At 35.1% G+C, this 24422-nt stretch overlaps 1 protein-coding gene across 1 annotated transcript; it reads left to right on the top strand.

Moving 5' to 3' along the window:
• The first annotated feature begins 4044 nt into the window (after positions 1 to 4044).
• LOC121325224 (carbohydrate sulfotransferase 3-like) lies at positions 4045 to 20433 on the top strand. Its single transcript, XM_041267599.1, has 3 exons — positions 4045 to 4497; positions 15462 to 15699; positions 16544 to 20433. Exons 2-3 carry the CDS (start codon positions 15620 to 15622, stop codon positions 17790 to 17792), a joined length of 1329 nt encoding a protein of 442 aa, XP_041123533.1. The 5' UTR covers positions 4045 to 4497; positions 15462 to 15619; the 3' UTR covers positions 17793 to 20433.
• The last annotated feature ends 3989 nt before the right edge of the window (positions 20434 to 24422 follow it).

Raw genomic sequence — 24422 nt, 5'->3', positions numbered from 1 at the left:
CTAAGCTATTACGTCACAAATAACGCGCCACCGTAGTGAATCCTGGGATTTGAAGTTTTCTTCGGCCATTAATATTTCTGTGGCTTCCAAAATCTATAAAGCAAGAGTCTCATTTATGCCATCCACTGGTTTATTTTATTATTGCACTTAATGTGGTATTGCTTTGTTCCCATCAGATCCAATTATATTTATCACAATATATGCACCATTATTTATTGATAGTCCATAGTAAGTTATTATTTGAAATTTGGAAACTGTAATTCCTGGAATTAATTATTAATATAAGCGCCTATGTGCGGAAAATAGACTTTTTTTTCCAAATACATTTTACTGCTTGCTTTTTATGCATACGTATGTACACGTGCTAATATTGGAACAAAGGCGATTTAATATTTTATTGAGAGTGTTTTATTTCATGCTTCACGATTTCTGGTGTGAGGTGTCGTGTGATTTCACGGGCCCGCACACATGCGCATTCAAGCATAATACAATTTCTTCTTGTTAACTCATTTTTCCACTAGTGAGTTTCGGTTGCACATTAGTTTTATGGATCACTTATAAACAATCAACAATGGATACAGGTTATGTAATTTATGTTATAAACAATATTAAACTGTAATGAATACCTGCTATAGTAATGCAGTGTTATAAAAACATGTCACTATTTTATAAGAAACATTTGAATTATGTATAAATGACATGGAGCTATGTGTGCAACTCACAGTATTTGGTGTAACACGAATAGGAAATCAATTGTAATAATTTCTCATAGTACCTTAATTATACTTAAACTTGAGCTGTGAATGTTCCTAGACTGTTTTACATCTTTAAACTAGCAATGAAACATTAAAAACAACAGTAATAGACTGTTTGTCCTTGTTAATAACCATTAAACCCTTTAAAAACAAATTGATAATTAGACAATTATATAGACAATTGTCACTAGACTATTAAACTGAAGTGTGGCCTGTGATTAATGTCCTTGTGAACAAAACTTCCCATGCCAAATTACTGTTTTTAAATTACCCCAAACTGTCTCTGCACTGTGTTGTTGAAGGCTAATGCATTAAACACAAATAAGTACTAAGTCAAATACAGTAACCAATTAATGCTTTAATCCCCAAAATGTTGTTTTGAAATTATAGAAGCATTAATGGACTAAAAGCAAAGTCAACTGACTTGCAGTGTGATGTCAATGGATTAGCACAGGTTACTCATTTAAAATAGAACAGAAGCAAACATGATTTACTTTTAACATTAATTGAGGTATTTATATAAAAAGCAGACTCCCTATCAATTAATCATTATATATATATATATATATATATATATATATATATATATATATATATATATATATATATATATATATATATATATATATATATATATATATATTTTATTTTAATAAACCTGTCTTTAAAATGTGAACTTGCATTGTGTAGTACTGTGTTAACGGCTTTCCATCAATTAAAATCTTTCTGTTTCAAAAGATGGTGTTTGCTTGACTACCTATAATTTTTTAAAATATTCAGTAACTTCTTTGTATACTCTTAATGTGCTTTGTATACACTGATAACAAGGTACCCTTTGCCTTAATATTTACCCCAGTTCTCTCTGGACTTCACAGGAAATATCAGGTCATAAAAGGGTTTTTACATTACATGAGTTTGTATTTGTATCACTGGGCCCTTGGTAATGAAAAACTACATCTGCAAAGGACCAGCTAATCATATCATGTGTCTTACCTGGAGATATTAATGACCAGAACATGCTAGCATGGAGTTTATTTTCCGTCTCCAGGGATTCAAATCCCAATGGAGGAATTTAGTCAAGGAATATGACTATGTACTGTGCCATACTTCAGTTTTCACATATATACACAACCGTTTGTCCAATTGCAAAAATCATAAACAGTATCATAATACATGAGGAATATTGATGCTGTTTATCTGTCCACTTCTCCAACTGCAGTGAAACTTGCTAAGAACCTCCTTCAGATGTAGTTATTGAGTTTCTAAGGGTGTATCAAGTCTGTGCTTCAGTCTGTTTCAATTATCTATATGTCTTCTGATAATAATAAAACTATCTGAATTTAAAGACTCTGATATTTTTTGTTGTAAAAACACAAATCAACAAGCAAACCATTGCTCCGCAACTTCATAATACAATCTGTTCTACACAACAACCAGTAGATGGCGATAATATAACCCTTTTTCGTGAATGAAATAAATGAAGTATTGCATAGATCTCTGGCGTAAGTGAGCTCCAACAAATAGTACAAACTGAACTTGAATATTATTGATTGGTCATTTACATACATTCCACACTGAACAATATAGTACAGAACAAAATAGTTTATAAAACTCTAATATACTGTACATAATATTATGTTAACTGCAGGTCTACATTTACATGTTTATTAAATGGCCTGTTTCATAATATTTGCACTGTTGTTGACACTAGAGCATTGCTTTCTATTCTACAAGACCACATGGGCAGAAGACCCTAAATGTGGGTTCTGCTAAACAAACCAACACAAAACAACAAGACTCAGAGGTTATTTTTAGAACAATGGTAGACAGATCATTTCCTGTGAGACAGCAGCACTTATTCTTTTTGCAAAAAGCTGATGCCTGCCTCTGATAGGATGCAAAATAAACTTTTTTTTTTTTAAGTAGGGGTATTGTAATGTAAGAGGACTGCAACTTGTCCTCTAGGGTAATTCATGCTTACTGCCTTTTGGGGGAAAAAAAAAAACTTCATAAGTTAAACACAAACATGTATTCATCAATAATTATAAAGAAACTAAGAATTGAGAAATCTTTTGCTGCATATTTTACATATGATAACATCTCTGTAGTGTAGATAGAGTGATCAAAGTGGACTGAACTGCTTCTTAACCTGGTTATAAACCTGTTTTGCTCTGTACAGAGTTGTTTTGATCTGTTTCATTGAGTGTGCTGTTATTTCAGATTTTTCCTTCAGTTGGGATTCTGTAGTTGAGAAATGAATACAGTGACCTGCACACGCCTTTGTACTTTTGAAATTACAACTATATAGTGACATACTGTTTGGACTGCAAAGATTTCATTTAAATCCACAGGTTATTGTGATAGGTTGAGTTATTTAAGTCTGTGTTTATGAATAAAATACAGGTTGATATTCATGAAACTGTTCTATACTTCTATTAGAGAAGCCAGCAACTGTTTCATAAATGCCTGAAATTTAGTCATAGCATAATTAAAGCTGTGGACTTTTTAAAATACGATTTTCAACTGTGCAGCCATGTCACTAAAGAGTGTTGTACTGTATCTACAATGTGACAATAACTAATGGACTGTGTCCTCTGACCCAAAGACAGTAAGGGGTTGGAACATTACTGGTGGGAAGGAAAGGACTAAAATGCCCAAAGAATACATGCAGAAATATGATAACAATCAATACTAATATTTTCAAAATGCAAGAAGGGAAGTAATGCAGTTGGAGGATGTGTATTACATTACACTTAATTTAAAATGCATCAACATTTGCGTGTTCAATAACAGAAGATACACATCTGTAAGCACCATAGCAAGGCATACCACAGCTTCCTGTGAATAGCATAGCAGCCATATCATTGTGTTATAAATTGGGGGAGGGATAATTATTAAATTTTAAAGTTTATTTGCCATTTTTAGTAAAACAAAGATTAAGTGAAAATATCTGAAGGGTATTAGCGTGCTATTTTAATGTATGCTTTAACGTTTATTTATTTGTAATTAATTGTTTTAGTTGGTAGTGGTAATTTTAAACTATCCATCTCAAACAGCATCATTAATGTTACAGTAACTTACCATAGACTACACAGTCCAGGATGTAACAAATGACAGAAACACAGTAACACCCCCTAGCTATAGCTCCCGCGGCTACACTTTTTCCTGTAACAGAAAGGTACTTGTTAATAAGCTTCAAATAACAGGAGAGGTGGCAGTCATGTGACCTGGCGCTTGCAAAGCAATCTCTGTTACAGAGGAAGCGGCGCATTTGTTCAATAGGGTGATTCGCAGACGGCCAGTTAAACGATCTGGACTATACAAGTAAAGACACCATTTATTTTTTTTAAGAACAACAAGTATATGTTTATGTTATATTTTAATTATTTTTGGTCAAGTATTGCATCAGTGGCTGACTTACTAAACTGGATGTGTGTGTGTTTTTTTTTTTTTTTTTTACTTGTAGCATCTATGGTCTTGCGTTCTAAACTCAATTCGTTCTTTGTCGGTTCGATTTTTAAACCGCTCGGAAATTCCACGATGTAAGTAATGCTTCACATCTAGGGGATTCTTTTTCTGTCTTTTTCTCGGATTGATGACAGCGTTTTGGTCTTTGCCGAAGCAACAAAAAAAAAGTTTGTTACAAGCCTGTGGGCAGTGGAAATAGAGACAAAATAGGGATGCTTTAAGGAGGCGCTTAGCTGGCTGCTGCAGTTTGGTATCCGCTGCCTAACAGAAACTGGTAAGTGCAGTAAACATTTATTAAATAACATTATTTATTTCGAAATGTTGTTACACTTCTGATGTCAAATGTTACTTGTTGACCCTCAACGATGTATATATATATATATATATATATATATATATATATATATATATATATATATATATATATATATATATATATATATATATATACTATACTGCTGGTAGTTGCTGGAGGCAGTAACCGTGAGACTGCTTGACTTGTACCACAGTAGCTAAATGAGGATTATTAAATATAATCTTAAAAGAGAGGACTTTGTATCAGCATTTTATTCAAGTGGAATATATTAAAATAGGAAAATATTTGTTTTACTAATAAGTTATATTCCACTTTCTCTGCTCAAAAAACAGAACATGTTTTTTAGTGAATATGTAAGGTTATGTGTGCATAGACTGATGGGTCAGTAGAATTGGATACATTTCCGAGGAAGTACAGGCAGTATTTAATGTAAACAAAAATGTAATGATGATAATAAGTAAAAAATACTTGTGTGATGATTTCAACAGTTAAAACATAATGGGGTATGATGGTTTTGATTATTAAACTTATATTTGTCTGGCTCTTCAGAGCTAGACAGGGTCTGTATGAATTCCACACCCAGTGTTCATTTACATGGGCAGGGTAAAAAAAGGAAGATGTTTGAGAATTAGTCTGGGTTGGAAATTAAGTCAGGAATTGGTTGAGGTGACTAAGCCCTTTTAATGCTCTTGTCAAAAGCCAAAAGCTATGGTATTTGACTTTTACAGTTAAAATAAAGTTGAAAATAATATAAATTACACTCAATAAAGCATCATTCATGCAGCATATACCAGTTGATTAAAAATACAAAATAAAAGAAAATGTATCTTTCTATAATGCAACCCTTTCATTTTCCCATAAAGCCATTTTAGTTACCCTTTTATTCTCAACTAATTCAGAATCTTCCAAATACATTTAGGTATGAATAAACATATGCATTTTGAATATGTTTTGAAGGGGACCTCTTAGCAGCAAACAGATACCTATCCTGTGATCTGAATGCTCACCCAGGGAAGGTGTTATCTTATCATCTAGTAGTACTTGGTAGGTGAGAATGAGTATCTTAAAATCAACTCGAAACTAAAACCAGAGTAGGGAGGGAGCACAGAAGTAATATCTTAGGGTTAAGGTTAGCATTTGTTAGCATGGCATTTGTGTAATTAGCCTATTGCAGCTTCCTTCCCATGTCTTGCCCCTGGTTTATTTTAGACTAGAGACGTTTTCCTTTGAACTGCAATGTCCTTCAAAAAGGGCCTATTCAAAAGATTAGGTACAAAATCAGTACTTTCTTTTGTTTCTGGTTAAGTCTTGAAATGTTACTTTGCTTTAAAGGAATTCAGAATGGGCAATAAGCAGAGTGAAGCAATACTCAGCTTGCTAATTTGGTTACCAAATTATTGATGACATTCTCATTCAGTAGGGTAAAGATGTAGAGCACTTCTCATTTGGCAAAGTGTTGGCTAAATTGACATTTCTCATTTGCTCTTCTTTAACCTCAAATAATGAATTATTTATGTCAATCACTGTCTGCTGTAATGTGTTACTTAGCTACCTCACAGAAGCTTGTCTATTACGATGAGTTTTCACTTAGGATTTCCTTCCTCACAGACAATTGCAAATGTGTATTGCTTGGGTGTAACTGTAGCAGTTACACTTTTGCTGGCTGAGCTCTGGGTTAGCCTCGGTCCAGCTGCTTTCTTTTCATTTAGTAAGTGTCTCTGTAATTTCTCTTACCATCCCCAGCATCATCAGATTTAATTGAATGTGTATCCCTAGGGCAAAGGCTACTGCAGTTATAACACAAGTGTTAGTGCATTGAATCCCACAGAGCATGACTTTGCAGTTTATGACTGGACAACGTGGAAGACTACTAGTCCAGTGTTAAGAAGCAATTTAGTACAATCCAGGACACAGCAGAAGAGATGATATCATCGTAGCTGGAAACATTTATTTACAAAGAAAGGTGCGACAGGAATTGTTGCGATGCATTTATAAATATTCTGCATCAGATCACACAGATGCACAGGGGGTGGGACCAGTGGCAGCAGGCAGGGCAGGAGATGCAGACCATAGAAGAATGGACATAGAGGCAGCAGCAATCCATTTAACGACCAAAGACTCTTTTAAGAGCGATCCAAATCTTTTTAAAAAGCTGAAAGTTTAAGATATTATTTTCAAAGCTATTTATTTTCAGAATGGGATTGGGAAATGCTGTAGTTCAGGAAGAAGCAGCAGAGCGATCAGAAATGCGAGTTTTGAATTTATTTAAATACCTACTTTTGTCTTTGTATTCTCTACTTTAACTAATCGTTGGTGTCCAATATCTCATGTATACTTCGGTTTCCCAAAAGGTTAACATTTACATAAATAATTTTTATTGCAATAAATTCCAATATGTCTGCCTTTTTTTATTTTTTAAAGGCTAGTGACATATGTGATTTGTCCCTTTTTTTGAAGTTCCAACCCATGGTGGTATGCTGTAGTATTAACACCCCCATGTCATCTGTTTTGACCAATCAGGATAGAGTATTTAAAATACCCATTTTATGTACATTTTAACACTGGGGTAAAAACATCAAGGTTCTTGGTCCATAGCCCAGACTTCTCCAATTGTAAAAACAACTATGCATTCCTGGATTGAGCAGATAAAACTGTGACTGGAGTTTATGTTCATTTTTAAACCCGTCATCACCACTTCTGTGGTACTATCTCATTAACCATTTCAGAGGACAGATTTATATGAAGTAATGTTTACATTATGTGGTTCCACAGGGAATACTTTGTTGTGTTCACAGAAACCCTAATCCCAGGTTTAAATCACTTGTTTGCTGATGTATATACTGGACTGGGTAGATTTATATTCCCAACCAATGAGGCTTTTGTTTCACATACTTGCTGTATTTTCATTTTCAATAAGCCTCCTTGACTACTTCACTCAATAAACACAATATATTCTCATGTGCATATTGCTATGAGGGAAGTAGAAGTAGTAATTGGGTTGATTTGTATGTTTGCTTAAAAAGAAAACCTTCCAGTTATCCACAGCGTGGCCTAAGGCAAAAAAAAAAAAAAAAGTTTCAAGTAAAATGCTCAACACAGTTTTTATTCAGTATGTAGAACCTGTGGGCAGCAGTATCACTAGTGTACAGCTATAGCTGCAGCTTGCCATAAATGGAACCTTTGCTAGTAATTCTCACTTTTAGCATTCACTTCCTGTGTAGCAACCGCATCATTGACATAATTGTACCACCTTATTAGGTTGTCTAATTTCTGAATGTCTCACAGGCTTCCTTCATTTATTAGTAGTAGCTTTCAGCCTTTGCAACACCACCAAAGAACAGAAACAGATATTCTGAAGGATGGGGGGGTAGGTAATTTAGATTTAGATTTTCCCAAAGGAAAATGAACCTTAAAATAAGTAAAATATTTTACAATATGTAGACAGGATTTTATTTATTTCAACATGTATTTTTATTTATGTATTTATTTTTGATTTTGGCATAAAATATCCTCCATAGGAGTGAAGTACGTGGCCTGTATCATATTGCAGAGAGAAACAGATCCTGATTGACGCGCTTCCTAAATCTGTAGCAGCTCCCTCACCCTAGCCTAATTCTCACCCGTCAGTCTAATTTTCTCCACAATATTCTGTCCAGCGAGGGTGAACATTAGCCCAGGTCAATTCTCACCCGGTATTCTGTACAGAACACATGAGGATAATCGTTTCCCTTATGCTAATCAGCAGTAGGACATATATATAGGTCATATGTATATATATATATATATATATATGTACTGTAACACATCGTGGAAAAACAAACATGGGGTGTAGCACAAAATTCCGGTTGTAAATTGAGAAGCCACTTAAAAAGGCGACCTTTAACTCTTCAAAAAAGCTTTTAGAGGTTTTTTCGTAAGTGTCTGGACGGTCTTAAGCAGACTGACCGCTCCTAATCGGGTCTGATAAAGAGTGGGAGAATTATCCCACTCTTAAACGATGGCACTCTTAATAGGACAATGTTGTTGAAAGGTACATACATAGACCGTCGATTACATGTGCGCAGCCTACTCTGGACTTTGTTTAAGATGCTTACAGCAAGACATGCAGTAGCGGTGACAGTGGCAAGCAGGTGACAAGCAAGGGAGACTGAGCAGCGGCTCGAGCAGAGTAAATCCCGCTGCCGGCCTCCGCTACTATATATATATATATATATATATATATATATATATATATATATATATATATATATATATATATATATATATATATATACACACACACACACACACACACACACACACACACACACACAGATAAAGTAATTTCTGACGGACACAGACTTTTGCAGTTGAATACGTGTAAAAAAATAAATGTTTGTTTGGATATTTGTCCCAGGACTACTTTTTTTTGTTGTTCTGGCAAGGGTCTGGTAATAAAATATAAAAAAAATCACTCTACTGTTTCAAGTACGTTTTTTAAAGCACTTTAAAGACAGTGTGGTAAAAACGATCATAAAATAGCTGTGTGGTGACATCTATGACAAATATGATGGGCTGAAAGGGGGTACACTTTGTATGGACATTTTTCAACATAATTCGAATGTAGGTTATGGTGACAGGCATTGACTTGTGGTTGCATGAGTTATTAAAGGCATTCTCTTAGGAGTCTTGCCTAGTAAGAAACAACATCACTGTAGGGATTATTTGATGATAGTGCAGTTTGAAAATATCCTATACAGGGTGTCTAGGATGTGGAGGAGTATTGCAAGTTGACAGAGTGGATCATAGGGTGAGTTGGACAGGAATATGGGCTTGGTTTAAAAGAAATTGACCACAAAAGTAGCATTACTCACGAAAAAGCTGAACGTAAAAATAGCTTTTCCTGTTTTACTCACCAAGTTATAGGAAAGTGCATTGAATGTCTGTACGTTTTTATTAGCTAAAAGAATAACACTAAGGAACCTCTTTTCTCTGAAGCTGAAGATATACACAGTCACTGACAGCTGTGTCACTAATCAGCACCTAGCAACACTGGCTAAATATACTGTATGTAGTCAACTGGTGTTGGGGTTGAATTCCTGCAGAGGCACTAACATTTAACCCTTGGTTTTGAACTGGTGATTGTTGCATACTTCCCTTGATAAAACTAATGGACTACAAGATATTGTTTTTAAATCCCCTTGGGAAAACGTGATTCTTACAAACTGAGATTTCCTCCTCCCCTACATTAAAACACACTATACAGTATTCACTACTTACACCATACAGCAGGGCTTCTCAAACTCGGTCCTGGGGACCCCCTGTGGCTGCTGGTTTTCATTCCAACCAAGCTCTCAATTACTTAACTAGACCCTTAATTGAACTGATAATTTGCTTAATTGTACTTTTTTTTTTAATTAGGCCTTTTTTTACTTGTTTTCAGCTCTTAAACAGTTGCATATTTCAAGTTAGCTGTAACATTTGATAAGTAACTTGAACTGCAACTGTTTAAGAGCTGAAAACAAGTTGAAAAAAAAGGTTAAGCAACTTATCAGTTCAATTAAGGGTCTGGTTAAGTAATTGAGAGCTTGGTTGGAATGAAAACCAGCAGCCACAGGGGTCCCCAGGTCCGAGTTTGAGAAGCCCTGCGGTACAGGGTTATTTCGGACAGCCGTTTATATCAGACAAGTAGCGTTTGCCATTTCCCATTCCCATTGATTTCAATATCAAAGGCATTGTTTATATCATGTTAAGCACATCGTATATTTCTGGCAAACTCAGCTGTTTGGATCTCTTTATGTGACATTCACATAGTTTCAATAACAAATGCACTGCTTATACTGTAGTAATCGCTCTTACAATCCACCAATTCACTGTTTTCACCTTGTTACCTTGCCACTAACATAGATCTCAATACAAAGGCAGCATTTTGCTGTATTAAGACCTTGACAAATCAATCAATCAGCTGTTTGCACCTTGTTACTGAGCAAGTATCCCTGAACTGTACCTTGGCTGTTTAATCCCTGTGTGCAGTGTTGGGTTTAATATTTGAAAAAAAAAAAGCACTGACTGCAACAGCAAGCAAGCATGGCTGGAAAGAGAAAAGTGATGAGCATCAGCACAAAAATTCAGTGTAAATAAAATGTCTCTGTAGATGCTGTGTGCATGCTAAAGCAACACTATTAATAATAAATTAACCATGATTATAGCAGCAGTTTTTAAGTATTCTGTAAATATTTTGTCTAATAGTTAAAAAGTACAATGTGGAGCTGTCAGGTTTTCAAAAAATATTGGCATGGACATTATATAGAAACCAATGGAATACAGTGTGTGTGTGTGTGTGTGTGTGTGTGTTTAATAGAGAGTGCATGCATGCCTCCAGTCATACGTGGTTTTCACGATCACGTCGCCTTAAGTTCTAGCCAAAATTGTAGATATTTATTACCGCCATAGCCTTATCTTTTCGCCTATTGATTCTCCCCATTGCATCCATGCATCCCTTCCTGTGACATCATCGGGCAGTGTGTTCCGGGCTTAAGATTACAAACTGGTAAAACATGTGAACAAATCTCATTCATAACCACAAGTATGTAAAAGTCTAAAATATTTCCATAACAACAAATATTGAATTATCTAGGTAGTCACTCTGAGTCACAGCCACTGCCTGTTAAATTTCTGTTTCAAGGTATATTTAGACTTGCTACTTTTCGATATTAATTGGTAAAGCTTGTTAAACATCGAATTCCCCCCAAAAATATGAGTTTGACTGAAATAAAGGATAAACGTTGGTAAAACTATTCGCTATTTCTTTTATCTTCTTACCAAAAATAATCATTTAGAAATCATCTCAAGTTTGTGTAGTTTTTATACTTACTGTCTGCCCTGCCTCCATTCTGCTCTGAATGGCAAGGGGTTGCTGTCAATCATCTCAGTGGTCCGTTAGTAGTTAGTACTGTAGTTTCACTCATGGTCATTTCACCCTGTTCTCACAGATCTTGTTGACTGAAGCACTACAATGCTGTTATTTGCTTAAGTGACTGTCAATCATCAAGACCTGCACTGATAAAAATCAGTGAAATACACATTTATATGCTGCGTTTTCTGCGGTTTATTTGAGACAATTTTTAAATGTGTGTAGGATCTATACAAGGCATAGCTCTCCTGTGACCAAGCGTTATTTCAATTAGAATGTTGGTAACCATGGTTTTGTTGCATGTTGAATATGATAAAGGGGTTTTCATAAATGAGACATTTCTCATTGGCATAAAAAGTCTGTGTTTTTTAAAAACCATAACGGACAATTTCACTCATTCTCTGCTTGAATGGAAAAATAAAGATTAAAAAAACTGGGTAAATTCTTTCTAAAATAAACATTGACAGTAATCGTCGATTTGGCAAAAAAAAATAACATCGAATGATAGCAAGCCTCGTTATGGTCTTTCGTTAATTAAAACCCTCATTTTCCAAGTGCAAATTAACTCCTGATAAATTATGAGAAAATAACATGGATTTACTTTTAAATTCCCATGCAAACAAAATAAATAGTCGCAAGAAGCACTGCTCGTTAATATATTAACATTATTTCGTAACTCAACATAATTTCTGAAATCACATTAGGGAGATTATTAAATAATGAAATAGGCATAGCAAGAGCTTGAAAATGCCAAAATCAATGCTACATACATGCGTGCTTGTTTTGATTACTGTACTGGTAATTGGCGGACATTTTGTTTGTCAGGTTATTGTGTGGGAGTTTATACCATCCATCGCTTACTGTAGGTGAATCACGTTAACACAAACATGCCCGTTCTAAACGGTGGCGACTGTGGTCTTTTCCAAAGACAGCAAAGTTAAGTATTTGTTTTTCTGTCAATGGATTTGCCTTGTTGTGTGTAGATAGCTGATCAGTCTGGATTTGAAAGACTGAAACACTTTTTGGGGAAATTCAATTCAAATTCAGGTTTAATTTATTTCCGCGTGGAGTATGCAACATAACCCAACAAGACCTCATAGTCTGCTGTTTCTAAACTGCCTGATGATCGTTTGACTACTCAAACCTGTTTTTTACCTGACTCTGTGGAAATGACTTCTCTTGCTGCTATATATTTTGCAGTTCTTAGTGCCAGATGTTTCTATAATAATGTCAGCCTGCAGATGGTTTCACTGGTAGCTAAACATAACATACTCACAAGAATACAATAAAATACCAGGCGTTAATCATAGGTCACCAAGTACAGAAAGTCACTCTTACTTCTTTGCCAGATGGCCATGGTTAAAGAGCAAGTAGCTTCAGATGTCATTCTTTCTTTGATATTTCCCTTTCTGTTCCATGGTGTTTACAATAATTCTGAGAGGTTCTGGATTCTGTTGCTCCAGTATTATTGTTATTCTTCTCTGTGTCAGCCTTTGCTTGGCTTTGAAATACTTTATTACTCATGTCCTACATTCCTGCATGTCACAAATTATGTGGAGTTGTTAAATCAGCTGGTATAGGCCCTGGCGCAGTTCTGTAGTGTGCAGTGCAGAGAAATATTTAACTTGGAGAGGTTCTGGGTAACTGTTTTAAATTACACTTTTACCTCACTGTAAAAGGCAGTTGCAGAAAAGTGGTGTCTATAAGCATCAAGTATGAAGTACTTGAAATCTAAAAGACACTGTTTATACTTTTTTTTTGTTGTTTTTAAAAGCTTACTGACTGATAGTAATTTTATCTCCAAACTTGGCAAGTTTAGGTAAGCACTAGGCAGAGATTTACTTTGTATTGGGTTAGCTATTTGGCATTTCTTCAGTATAGTGGTACTCATTAAATTTCCCAGCGGTGAAAGACAACTGACCTTTGAACACAGTGGTTTAACAAAGATTTGCTTTCATCTAGTATTTCTTTTCTGCAGCTTCTGTTTATGAAAATGTATAAAAGCACTTTGTGCACAGTTATCAAGTACTGTAGTTTTTCTAAATGTGTGAGTGTTTTTTTTTACAGCCATCTTCATGAGTATAAACACAGCACTCTATGAATGTTCATGAAGAATAAAATAAGCTAAATGCATTGAAAAGATATTACTTTTTGAACCAGAATCAAGCAGCCTAATTCAGGGAATTACTTTTATGCTGTCAAGCTCCCATACTTTTGTAGCAGTATCATTCGCCTAATAAATCTGTCAAATTAATGTAAGGTAAAAAAATAAAAATAAAGTTATTTCCACTCTAAAGTTGAATACCAAAAAGTTCTTCACTGCTAGATCTTTCAAAACTTGTTGTATAAACACACACTTGCCAACATTTGGAAACTATTTAGCGGGACGCTTGTCCCCTGGGGGGGGTCATACGCATCATACACATCATACACATGGGAGGAGTCATACGCAAAAAACACTCATTATCATATAATACACGTATCCCCCAAACTCAACAACACACGACCATCATGACAGTAAAAATAGACACAGTGAAGTGTTCTTACCTTCGTATAAGTTAGTGATCAGCTGCATGAGCAGCACAGCATCTGGTTTTCACTAAGTCTAATTGTAGAATAAATGTTTTTTTGTTTTTTTTCTATGGGTAAATATCGGGACTTTCTTCCTATGCATTGGGACGCAGGACATTTTGCTAGGAAATCGGGACTGTATCGACCATATAGGGACTGTAGGCATGTATGTAAACAGTATTGGTGAGCAACAACAACGCATATGTGTATATGCCGGTTGGTAAGATTAAAGTGTCATATTCTGATTTTGAACAGCTCAGTTTTGTGGAATATCCAGTTGCTCAATAATTCCATTAGAATGGAATACGAGCAAGGCTTTGGAACAATAAAGTACAATTGACCAGTTCATCCACATACCTTTAAACAGCCAATACAGTACAGTGAACGATAGCAAATACTAAACTCACTAAAAGTAGATACAGTCAGTTACTGATTCTTTCTATCTTACTTGTAATAAATGTTCAGCTTTTTTTTTTTTGGCAGGAAGAGTCCTATGCTTTGCCAAAAGGCTCCAAAAAGATAATTTCAAAACATTTGCCTGCATTGTTTTCTGTTTTATCACCTACCATTACTCCAATCTAAGCAAATGCATATTTCTACCAAAAAAAAAAAAAAAAATCCATGGCTTTTGCTACGTTACAGGCAGACAGAATGTATAGGCTTAAAATGCATTATAATTTCATATTTCTCATACTTTTGAATCAGTTAGACATCACTAATCAGAAATGTTGGTTTGAGGTTTCTGGAGTGTTAAAAAAATACTGTAAAAAACAGGTAATGTATGCTAGGTTTAACAAGCATTTTTTTTTTTTTTCATAACGCTACCAAAATAGAACAACTAGAGTATTTAGTAAACAGATATTTAGTACACAGTCTCAGTTTGTTTATTAATTTTTTAATTATAATTGGTGTTTATTTCTTTCAGAAAGACTTGTCCTAATGATGATTGGAGTAAATATCCTGTAGTGTTCTATTGTTTATACATTTGTTTTAAACTATAAAGCTAATTTTAAAGATATTTTGGTGTAATAACAAAGTTAACCCTTTAATAGTAAGAAGAAATGGCTTTCTGGCAGCTGTACCAAGAGATTTTTTATTATTGTGTTTATTACAGTTTGTAATGATGCATTAAACTATTGTTCAAGTGTGTTTAGGAGAATGTTAGGGAATTTTTTTTTCTAGTTCACAGGAACTTTTATGTGAATTAAAGCATGGAACGTGTAGGTGAAAGCATGCAGAAAAATCCTATGCTCTGATTGAATGAAACAGAGGCATTGATTTATATTAAAAACAAGAGTGCACTTTCATAGAGCATGAGCACCCGGCTGTGTGGGCAGACTACCATATTAAATGCTTGGCAGTCAGTAAACCTAGAATGAAAACAAAAGGTATTTTCTGCAATTAAATAATCAATTTTCCCTGAAATGCTTCTAAGGAATTTCATCATTTCACATTACAGAATGAAGCAGTTTCCACGAGGAAAGTTAGCCCTGCAATGTGTATCAGCTGTGCTCCATGAAGACTCACTGAGGGGGTGCAGGGGGGACCTTGGAAGATTGGAAGCATTCATAAAGAACCAGTCTATTGAGACATAGTGCCCTACAACCAAATCTAAGAATGAGGAGCAGATACACAATATTCCTAGTGTTTGTAGTGGCCCTTGTCATCATTGAGAAGGAAAATAATATTATTTCAAGGTAAGTGTTGCATCATAGGTTACTTTATAAAATGATTGCTTGGACTTTTATGAACTGAGTATTGTGATTTTACCAGTTTTAGATATAATATTATGAAGCTGGGTTAAATCGAGTTTTCTCTTTCGCATTGATTGAGTGGATTAAGGGTTTAGAAAGAATAATGAAAATCAGTTAATTAATATTTTACTTTGTGTGAAAACCTAGATAAAATATGTTTATTCAAAAAAAGTGGCTTCTGCTTAGATTCTTGTATATTATATACAGTATTGAATATGAAAGCAATTATACATGACAATATATTCAAATATGGTCCAAAATTCACAGGTGTTGACTGTTTATACCTACACAATGTCCAGTAAGACAGATTTAGAATATTTTTCAAACTGTGCTGCAAGCAGATAAGCAGGCAAATAGGTAACTGCCTTAATATCACAGTACTGCATTGGATACTGAAGCAGTAAACTACTTGGTTTGATTGTTAAGATAGTATAGCATAAAACATCATCTTATGTGATAGAAATGTATTTTTGTAATTATGATTTGTGTTACTACTGTATCTATTGAGCTTCAGATGAATTTTAATATGTACCTTGCACTCCAATTGCACTAAGTAATACTGTAGAGTTGCAGGGTGTAAAGTTATATTGGTGTTCTTGTGCTGTGCTTCCAGATATTAGAAATTGATGCACAGTATAAATGTAGGAGTAAGTCACTTGCGGAAGAATAAAGTACACTCCAAGTTTCAATGTTTATATCGTTATTTGTCTTAAATATTTAGAGGATGGGTAACTAACACTAAGAACATGTTAGTATGTTTCTATCTGATTATTTTTCTGTTTCACAGGGTATCAGACAAGCTAACACCACGACAGACTCCACAAACACCACTTTACCCAAATGATTCAATATCTGTTTTTCTCACACAAAATGGCTCCTATTCATCACTCAGTGAGCTGGACCCAGCGTTCAAGCATTTGAAGAACCGTTTAGAAAACTATGCACTGCAGTTTCTGCATCAGGTAGACAATGAGCGGTCTAATCCAAGGAAGCACATCTTACTGATGGCAACAACAAGGACTGGTTCCTCCTTTGTGGGAGAGTTTTTCAACCAACAAGGTAGTAACATGTTTTACCTGTTTGAGCCTTTGTGGCACGTCGAGAAGATGGTAACATTTGAAGCCAGGGGAGCCAATGCAGTGGCTGCATCCATTGTCTACCGGGATATACTCCAGCAGCTTTTCCTCTGTGATCTCCATGTGCTAGAGCACTTCATAAGCCCGCTTCCAGAGCATCATATCACTCCTTCCTTGTTTCGTAGGGGATCTAGCACATCCCTCTGTGAAGACCCTGTCTGTACTCCGTTTGTGAAGAAGACCTTTGAGAAATATCACTGTAAGAACCGCCGCTGTGGGCCATTGAACTTGACCTTGGCTGCAGAGTCTTGTCTCAGTAAGCAACACAGGGCCATTAAAACAGTCCGTGTCCGGCAGCTGGAGTCCCTGCGGCCCCTCCTTGAAGACTCCCGATTGCATATGAAAATTATCCAATTGGTGCGTGACCCCAGAGCCATCTTGGCCTCCAGGATGGTGGCTTTCTCCTCTAAATACGAGAATTGGAAAAAATGGGCAGTCAATGGCGAGGTCCCCATTGAAGATGAAGAGGTGCAAAAGTTGAAAGGCAACTGTGAAAATATCCGTCTGTCAGCAGAGGTTGGCTTGAGTCAGCCTTCGTGGCTGAAGGCACGCTACATGCTCGTGCGCTATGAGGACATAGCCAGATATCCAATGCAGAAAGCAGCAGAAATGTACAGGTTCACTGGGATTCCTTTTACTCGTCAGGTAAAGGAATGGATTCTTAAAAACACTCAAGGCTCCAAAGAAAGTGGGGGAGTGTATTCAACCAAAAAGAACTCATCTGAGCAGTTTGAAAAATGGAGGTTCCGTATGCCTTACCAGCTGGCACAGGTTGTTCAAAAAGTATGTGGGCCTGCAATGGAATTGTTTGGTTATAAATTGATTGAGGACCCAATGATCCTGACAAACAGGTCCATCAGTTTGCTAGAAGAAAAGGTGTTTCATTTTACCTATTTATAAATCCTAAGAAAAGGAAAAGTTTGTTCAAAAGTCTTCACCATAGGTTTAGACCTCAAGGTCCTTTTAGCATGAAATGTGTATATTATACTGGATAGGTGTCTGAAGGTTAATGGACTTGTTGCTTTTCCCACTAAAGAATTACTTGGGGATATGTAGGGATTAAAATTTACTGAGTCTGTAAAGTGGGAAGACCAAAGCAAAGGATTACAGTATGTATTAATTGTAGCTTTAAACTGTACAAAGTTTGCTAAGTAGCAACTGAAGATTGAAACTGTTTAGTTAATGTTTTGTAAATCCTACCCCTTATTGTTTCAGTTACTGGGATTTATATTTTCTTTCTAAACAGCGGTAGAATTAGAATGCTAGATCATTAGAACAGGTCTCAGCAAAATAAAACCAGTGTTTCTAATGATAGATGTTAGTCTCATTCGATCCACAATTTCAATCAATTGTATAGAACCTACTCTAAATTATGTAGCAGTTTGCCTGTCTAACATGTTAGACACAGACAAACTGCAGACGTGCAAGGGTTTCTGTTGAGACATACATGCTAATAGTGTATTTTATAAAAAGCTAAATCTGTATTTATTAAAAAATAACATTATTTTATTACAGGGAAGCAAAACTTAACCAAAACACGAAGTCAGCTTAGATGTGATTTTTTTTTTTTTTTGCTCTAATTTAGGAAGGTCAGATTTACACACAAAAAAACCGAACACACTTTGCTTTTGTAATGACTTTGTAAATAACAGTTTCAAGTGACTTATTGAAAAAGCTCAGGGTGAAATTAGTGATCCTGATGGCAATGTGAGGCGTTTGGATTGGATAAATTAGAGAATATATTAACTTGAGCTTTAGGTCTGCATTGTAAATAGGAATGTGTTTGTTTAAGGTTAACTAGATGGTATGGCAAATATCTTTTTTTTACCTTTTGGAAACATCTAGCACAGAATTATACTGACTTAATGAGTGGGCTGTAGTGGTGGTGAAGTTATACCACGGACGGCAACGTGAATGTAGGTCTTGGTGACCTACTTTTACAATACTGACCTGATTGTTTAAGCTGTTGAAGGCTAAATCTTAGGAAACACTGGTTTTCATATAACTATGCAAGGTTTATAGCGGACCAGAGGTATAGGTCTCTAAAATGAATTTCACTTGTGTGACACCAAAGATTTGTTTTAAAAGTTGCAATTTTGAAGCTGCTTTAAAGACCCATGAGAAAACTTGAAAATAAATTGCTAATATATATTTGAAGTAGGGGGGGTGGGGTGGATTATAAAGTCAAAGCCTTACAGAACTATTCTTGAATCATTGCAAACATGTGATTAATTACTGTTTGTTTGGTTAGAGGGGTATTTTTTTAATTTATTTGCATGATGTATCTCATAGAGTTGTTTGGAAATCTTTTTTTTTCTTGATGTTGTCATTGTTTTTATAGCTTAAGGTTAGTATCCTGGATTTAGCAGGGTGGCTTATTATTTTAACAGTTAAACTGATGATAGTAGACTATGACTTTATTGGTCTGTAACATATGATATATATGTTATTTGCCTAATAACAACTTAGGGTGTATCTTCATCATCTCCTGAAGCAAAGCACATTTAGATGCTAGATTCTAAATCTGGGCAATCATAGTTTTTATCAATAACTCCTGTTAAACACCTACATTTACATTTTTTTTTAAATAAAGTATTGTTGTCTTAAAAGCTACAGTATCCTAGTTATCTTGGAGATGGGTTTATTGTATAAAACTAGTTTTGGTCACGCTTTATTTTAAGTGCCACATTTTTAGTTTATTAACTGTTAACAAATTTTGTTCATTTTGAGCTAAGTGTTATATATTAAGATACTTATAATCTAATATAACATGCAGTGTTGTGTGATGAACTGCTGTTATGGATTCTGTTCCCTGTCGGAGAGATGAGGTTTAAAAGCTCTATAACTATGAATGCAGACAACCCTGGCTCTTGCATGAGAAAATCCAGGATGCTAACCCTAAACTAGTTGTAGTATATGTGGGAAATGTGCCTTTGAACTGTAATTTACAAATAAAGTTACAGTTTTGCTTTATTCTATAATCTGTCAATTCCACATATGGTACCGTAGTCCTAGACAGTTAAACATGGGTTACTGTTTGTGTGGATTGTTAATGTTTTGGGTAAGTACTTGACATTTCTTTGGAGTCTTTGTGTGTCTAGGAAATTATGTGCAAATTGAAAAACTGAACAGCAACTTTTAAACACAGCCACATAGCCAGAAAATACTCAGTAACTGCAGCTGGCTTGCAGAATTTAACTGTTTAATAATATAGACTAGTTTCATCATAAGAGTTATTAAAATACATTTAGCTTCAGTCACAGGCAAAAAATACGTGTGTTTCAGCTAATTCAAATTTTTATATAGGAATGTTTTCATGTATTTGTATTTTTTTAACCATTGGGTGCCTTTGACACTGTTTATTTATTTTAAAGTGGTGGCGATGGACCAAAGACACAAAACATCTTAGTTTTATTTGGGGTACAGGTACTTTAAAACATTGGTCTGCTTTTCATGTTGTTTTCTGTACAGATAATAGTGCTGGTGTCGAATTTGATTTATGTCATTAAAAAGTTGAAGAAAAAAAGTGTCTGCAATTTTACTATCCCAAATTATTTAAAAATAAATTGCATTTGCTATCTCACTCAATGAACCTCAGATCTATATTTGCTATCTCGCTCAATGAACCTGAAATGTCTTTCTGAAATTCCCCCCCCCCCCTCCCCACAAGATTATTTATTTGTTTTTTAGCCAAATGGCAAATGTTTTCTTATTTAAATTGAAAGCATATGGTAAACAGTGCAACACTGAGGAAGTGTGAAGTGGCTGTCCTGTTGATTGGCGTTGTATTCAACATCTCTTGAATATGCTAAACTGGCTCACACCTCCAGCCCTTCACTTCTCTCCAAAGATCAATGAAGAATCACCCTGTTAGACCATCCTTTTTTATTTAAAAGGGATGTGTTTAACTTTCTTTTCATTTAGTAGAAACCTTTTACTGTAATTCTGAACATAGTGGAACTCACATTAGTAACCATTCATCATGTATTAATTCAATGTTGAATACCTTATGCTACATTGATAATCCATAGCCATTTCAATAATAAGGACATAACTATAGAGGAACAGTGTCAGTAACCTTGAAAAATGTCAGTAAATTAGTTGCATTAGAATAGCTTTAATTTTATGCACATTTATCATGGAACTTTAATAGTGTGACCACAAATAAGATATAACACCTTGGTAAAATTATTAAACACAAGGTCAGCAGCGTATGTTTGAATCTTTTGCATTGCACTTTCATAAATGTCACCATTTCAACAGTATTACATTTAATGCATGTAAAGCTTTTTTGCATAACACACATGAAATATAATTGCCTGTATCACTGAGAAAACAGCCTTTCTGTGAGGAAGTCACAATGTCAATTTCCAGTTTGAGAACACAATTTAAAAAAATACTGTTTTCCATGTGGTAAAACTATGGGGTATATCTTTTTGTCAGGCACTTACAGTTTGACCACCCTCTCCAACAATGACATTGCTGAGAACTAAACGAACCTGTTTGCAGAAGGAGGGGAGGATAATAACGAGGACAGTGTGCTCATCAATAACTGGTAGTGTAAATGCAGCTCATTTGTCCTGTATTAGTGAGATGTGTGCCAGACCAGCAGTCAGGTTAATTCTAAATCTGAAATAATCCGTTTGATTTAAGATGAGGTTGAGCTGAGTTAATAAACTAGTAATTAGTCATCTGAATCAAGCTTTTCATATGTTCAGGAAGAGAGACACGTAACCATGGGGGGAAATGAATTCACCATAACCAGTTCCAAGCAGATTTAGCATGGGACTGACTGTTGGCATCTGGCCATTTTAGTAACAGAATTCAGCAACTAAGAAACTAAGTTAAGGCAGACAGGTAGTTAACCTTTTAATATAAATCCATCCAATTTACAAAACACACAGCTTTAACAAAGAAATGCTTTATAAACCATTCCACTGTACTTCCTGTATGATCTTAGCAACCTTGCCAATGCTGGGAGACGTGGCTGGCTTTTTTGATGGCTTACATGCTTATAAATGTAGGTACTAAGTACTGTAAAGCCTGTTCATGTTATATTGCTTTGATTTTAAAAAGGTTTTCCTGTGCTCTTCTGCCTGGGGCTCTAGCATGTGTTTTTACTTAAGTAAAAACTGACATGCTCGAATGCTTTGAGGCAAATTGTGGGGAGGCAGCAATGGATTACCAATTTTCCCAGTTACAGGCGTCCATGTTCAAGCCCACTTGCAAAGCAAGCATTTCTAATTTTAAAACAGCTGCACAATAAATAGTAATGACACCTGCGGTCTTTGGTAGTAGGGAGGATGAATGGTGTTTAAGTCTAATTTATTGTGGTACTGATTTAGTTGGGCTAATGTTCAAATTACCTTACTACAATCCAGTTTAAAACACAATAACTTGAACATGATATGTGAGGCTATGATGTTTGATGCTGTCAAGTGAAAGCAATGTTCTAAAAAGCCTAGGTGGTCTCAACCCAGATCCTTAGTTGTCTATCTTCTGCCTTTATATGAATATCACATGTTTCACAGACCCTTTTCTGTAAGTTGGTCTTTTTGTTTTTGTAGATAGGAGCATATCCCTTTTGTAACTTGGCTTGGCCAATTCTCACAACCCCTGCCTGGACTATGATAAAAGTAAGAATCCAGTGTTATCAAAGATAGACCCATTCTAACTTCAGGAAATTTTTCTGGTTGTTTATTTATATTACTCCACCCAAGACCAAATGTTGAATGCAGATATGTTGCATTCGTTATAACTGAAAACTACTGGCCGTGCACTCATTTCAACTGCAGAGAAATGAATTACAATAGACAACGAAAATCAACATTTATAGTGTTGTGTAAACTTAGTTAAATCGCAAAATATAATTAGCAGATTTTAAATACTTTGCAATGGATAGTGTTTTCCTGTTATTTTTCTAGTAACCTAGTCCACTTGGAAGACAAACAAGGGAAGGAAACAACTTCAGAAACACTTTATTCTGGGTGGCTAGTATTAAGAGGCACCCAGAATTCAAGAGGATAAATAGAATAATGAATGTAAACACAACTGATTGGTTAATAATGATTCCAATCAATACAGTCATCTCAGCACTACCACACAGAACAGAATTTTCATTAGTCTCATTATCCTAATTACTATATTAGTACTAGCACTAGTTAATAAAGCCATTAATTATCATATATGGATACAATGTGCAATGGGATTTAGGATTTCATTGTATTTCTTTTACTTGAAAACTTACCATACAGAAGTTAAAGTGTCTAGACTGTTGAGTTGTACTTTGTATTTCTGTATGTCTGAAAGAAAAAAGGAAAGTTAAAAAAAGAATTATAAAGATGTGTATAATGCTATTCCACAGAAGCAGGGAGTAGACCATTTTCAAAGTTAATTAAAAGCCTAGAAAGTTTAATATATAACCAGATGGTTTAATCCCAAAAAGGGACATGTGTTAAGGGTGGAGTTTCAATAAGGATAGACTTAATTTAGAATATGGAAACCACTTCCCAGCTCATTAAAAGCTTATTTGCCTGCTACTTCTGCATGCAGAGTTGGCTACATCCTGCTGCCTTGTGTTACTGTGCCATGCCACATCATCACTATTGAAACAAACAGAAAACCACCAATGGTCATTTGGTTAATAAAAAAAAAAAAGCTTTTGAAAATAAAGACATCATTTTTCACTTCTCTTAGGTTAGCATTTGAAGTCCATTTCATTATTGGGAAATCTCAAAAATATATTGGGTTAATTAAATTAGTTCCCACTGTCACAATCACACTGTCCATGAGTGGTAGGCAATTTAGTGTGAATTAATATCAGATAAGCTTTTGAAATGGTAATGTAGTCTACAGGGATGTATTAGCCTACTAGCATTTGTAAGTGATTACTTCTTAATGATGCAAAAGTTTCTTGATCGTTTAAATGCTAGCTTTTTACTGAGGTATTTTACAAGGTTATTTAAACCAAAGCTGGCTTGAATCTATGTTTAGGAACATGTTTTTTGATTTAGTACATATTATAGCACTAGCCAGTCTGAAGACAAATAAGATATAAATTAATAAATAAAGCCAATATAAATATAGAATTGCTGATTGCAGGAGGTTACGCTGGAAAAACGGTGCTTATATTGCTGGCCACATGCAGGACTTCTGCTCCAGTAAACTGTACAGGTGAAGTTATGCATAGTTTGCAAATGTAATTGTTTTTTAAGTTGCTGGAGTTTTGAATATATTCATTTTTTCCCCTCCAGTAATGTAATATGTGCTTTTATATTTTTTAAAAAAATGAACTGACTTGCATAGCCTGAGTTAACTGTAGGTTAGCAGCCTGCGTTAACTGTAGGTTACTGTATTTCTAAAGTTGTTCAGTTGAAGCTGATCTCAGGATATTCTGAATGGCAGCAAAGCCATCTGCATCACAAGCAAGTTCTGGCAATTACACCTGGTGCTGTGTTTTTTCACCTGACTGAGGCCTGTGCTACTGTGCTAAAAATTGAGACATAAGCATAAACACAAAGAGCTTTTTGT

The sequence above is a fragment of the Polyodon spathula genome, chromosome 13, assembly GCF_017654505.1.
Source record: "Polyodon spathula isolate WHYD16114869_AA chromosome 13, ASM1765450v1, whole genome shotgun sequence".
NCBI lineage: Eukaryota > Metazoa > Chordata > Actinopteri > Acipenseriformes > Polyodontidae > Polyodon > Polyodon spathula.
Note: the sequence above shows the minus strand (reverse complement) of the source record. Positions and strands in the feature narration are given on the sequence as shown.

Coding starts and splice junctions, on each gene's coding strand:
- LOC121325224 (XM_041267599.1), top strand. CDS start 15,620: ATGAGGAGCAGATACACAATATTCCTAGTGTTTGTAGTGGCCCTTGTC. Junction 15,700..16,543: donor GAAAATAATATTATTTCAAG/GTAAGTGTTGCA, acceptor TCTGTTTCACAG/GGTATCAGACAAGCTAACAC.